This window comes from Branchiostoma floridae, unplaced genomic scaffold (assembly GCF_000003815.2).
Source record: "Branchiostoma floridae strain S238N-H82 unplaced genomic scaffold, Bfl_VNyyK Sc7u5tJ_162, whole genome shotgun sequence".
In the NCBI taxonomy this organism is placed as follows: Eukaryota; Metazoa; Chordata; class Leptocardii; order Amphioxiformes; family Branchiostomatidae; genus Branchiostoma; species Branchiostoma floridae.
In genome coordinates this window covers 22,654-25,182 of record NW_023365787.1, presented here as the reverse complement: position 1 = coordinate 25,182, position 2,529 = coordinate 22,654, and the positions used below count along the sequence as shown (strand labels likewise).

The 2,529-nt window shown below is 40.4% G+C and overlaps 1 protein-coding gene across 1 annotated transcript in view; it reads right to left on the bottom strand.

Moving 5' to 3' along the window:
• The window catches only part of LOC118408499 (fibrocystin-L-like), a gene marked incomplete in the record, with an annotated part of 28,940 nt that overhangs the window by 3,782 nt on the left and 22,629 nt on the right, over positions 1–2,529 (bottom strand). Inside the window, 3 exon segments of the mRNA XM_035809314.1 lie at positions 664–826; positions 1,144–1,291; positions 1,966–2,140. Coding sequence (XP_035665207.1) covers positions 664–826; positions 1,144–1,291; positions 1,966–2,140 — 486 coding nt within the window.

The window sequence follows — 2,529 nt, the reverse complement described above, 5'->3', positions numbered from 1 at the left end:
AGATAAGGGTACCACCTAGAGGGAAATGTCAATTTGAATTGATTAACTCCAAAAAGGAAGGTCATCTCCCATGGGGTACTGTTTCTGTCAATTAGACAATGTCATGACACTATGATAAATTGTAGAGCCCAAACCAATTGCAAGGTTGCAAGCAGATAAGCCACTGAATACAATATCATGCACTTTGAAAATTCATCAAATCATTATTTGTAGACAATGGTAAATAATCTAACCTTCTTTCTGCAGCCGGTGGAAGCCAATACACCATAACCAATACAAATGTGGTGCCAAATGATAATAGTTCTTTTGAGATTTCCTATACATAGCAAATTGTTCTAAAATGGACATCTACTACATTATAATGTGAATTTATCCCCTTCTATGTTTAGTAACTAGCTTTCTGTGTCTTGATTTTGTTAGGATTCTGTAAGAGCTTCCTTGGAAATCAGTTACCAACTAAACTGAAGGGACAAGCCTAAAGTTTCATAAATATATATATGAATGAGAAAAGCCTATAACCAGGTTGAAGTTTAAAGCAGTTTCAGTATATGACTATCAGATTTGTCTATTTTCGCGTGAGAAATTGAACAAACTATGGCATGGCAGTTATTACTTGTAACACATTTTTCCTAAACAGTGAATAATTATTGGACTTTTTCTCACCATCGATAAGCACCATCTTCAGTACAGGTGTATCGGTGTCCAGCAGGAGAGTCTGTCCCTCCCCAACAATGATGAAGTCTCCGGCCTCAGGTAAGCCAGCCTGTTCCCCGCCCCAGGTGTACACGGATGACCACCTGTCCACGTAGTAGAAGTCTGCATTGTCCTATATAGAAGAATGCACAAGTCTAAATAATTTCCCCTTTTTGGCAACACCTCAGGGGTGGAGCTGATTTTACCTTTTTGTAGACTTTGCTCACAAGTCACAACACATACATGTAGATTTGCAACAATCTATATTTGTTTACAGATGTGCTCTATGTGGTAGAGACTGTTATTCTCCTATAGGACTGTTTAGCCACAGCCATATTTAGTATTAGGACTTGACCATGGTCTATATTGACCGAAAGAGGCTATATATATATGCTTATTGTTTTGGACATCATCTTTTTGGGGTTACCATACAAGCCATGTTACATGTACCTGCGTGGCAATTCCATTTGTACCAGATGCTGTGACTTTGGCCTCCACACTTCCCTGGTGGGCTCCAGTCACACATGTCAACTGAGTATCAGTCGCCCCTGCCTCGATGTCACAGGTACTTCCATCGATGGCCACACTATCAATGCCTCTACAAGAATGGAATGGAAAAAAAGAAACTATTTTATAAAGCTACTCTTAGTGACACTATTCTTCCACTGGCCACGACATTAGAAGGACAAGCCATGTAAAGTTACTGTTGATAAGTTTAACATACATGTTCAACATTCCACTGAGACTGCCTTTGATTTAGAAGCTCTAAGAATTAATGCTTTTGTTTCAGTAACATTCGAAATTTGCATTTCCTGAGTGAGTAAGTAAGAGACAGTGAGATTCAACACATAACTAAAAAAGTGATGAGTATAGCTTGTTTGAAATATCTCTTGCACCTAAAGCACCTGCCACATGAACACATAACTCAGGGATAAACAAGTCCACTAGCCCTATTGTCCAGGGCAAGTGAAAGTGCTGTTCGGGCAAGTGCATGTCCTACCCCACTTGTCCGATCGGGCAAGTAAGATTTTTCCATTGATTTTAGTGCAATTTTGATATACTTGTTACTTTTTAGTCATGACATCAAGCAATTGTCTACAGAGAATTCCATTGCTGGAAGTGAAAATGCATATACATGTACTAGTAACAGTGACATTTGAAGTTTGGGCAAGTGAAAAATTGGTTCGGGCAAGTACATTTTTTATGTGCTTGCCCGATAGGACAAGTGGATTTTAGAAAACTTGTTCAACCCTGTAACTGAGATGATCGTACCCCAGGTTACTGCCAGCGATTGTGATGGTAGTTCCTCCTGCGGTGCCGCCCAGGCTAGGGGAGACCGAGTCGATTACAGGGGTCATGCTAGAGTCATAGGTGAACCCATCAGATAGTGTTGCGGTGACGCCATTGTCCTCAACTTCAACATCGCAATCAAGTTGGGCAGAACCACCTGGAATGAATGACAGTGGTCAATGTCTAGACCTTAATATGTAGGCAACATAATCAGAGACAAGAGGAGACATGTCTTTGTAGACCACATGAGGTTAACTTAACTCCAAGATTAAGAGGCCCACAACATGGTGTCAGAAGTGGGATGTAGTTAAACATTACATAGGACTGGTCTGATCTGCTATATGTACTTGATGTCTGATTCTGCAGTAACAACCAGCCTTGTTAAGCTTGTATCTGTTCCAACTAATGTTGGGCTTTCTTCAGACTTTTGTTAAGAATTCTTTAATTCCATAAACCTCAAACAAGAACGTTTCATGGTGAAGCTTTGACAGCGACACTTACCATATGCCTGTGCCGGTAGCGCACACTCAATCTGTGAAGGATCAG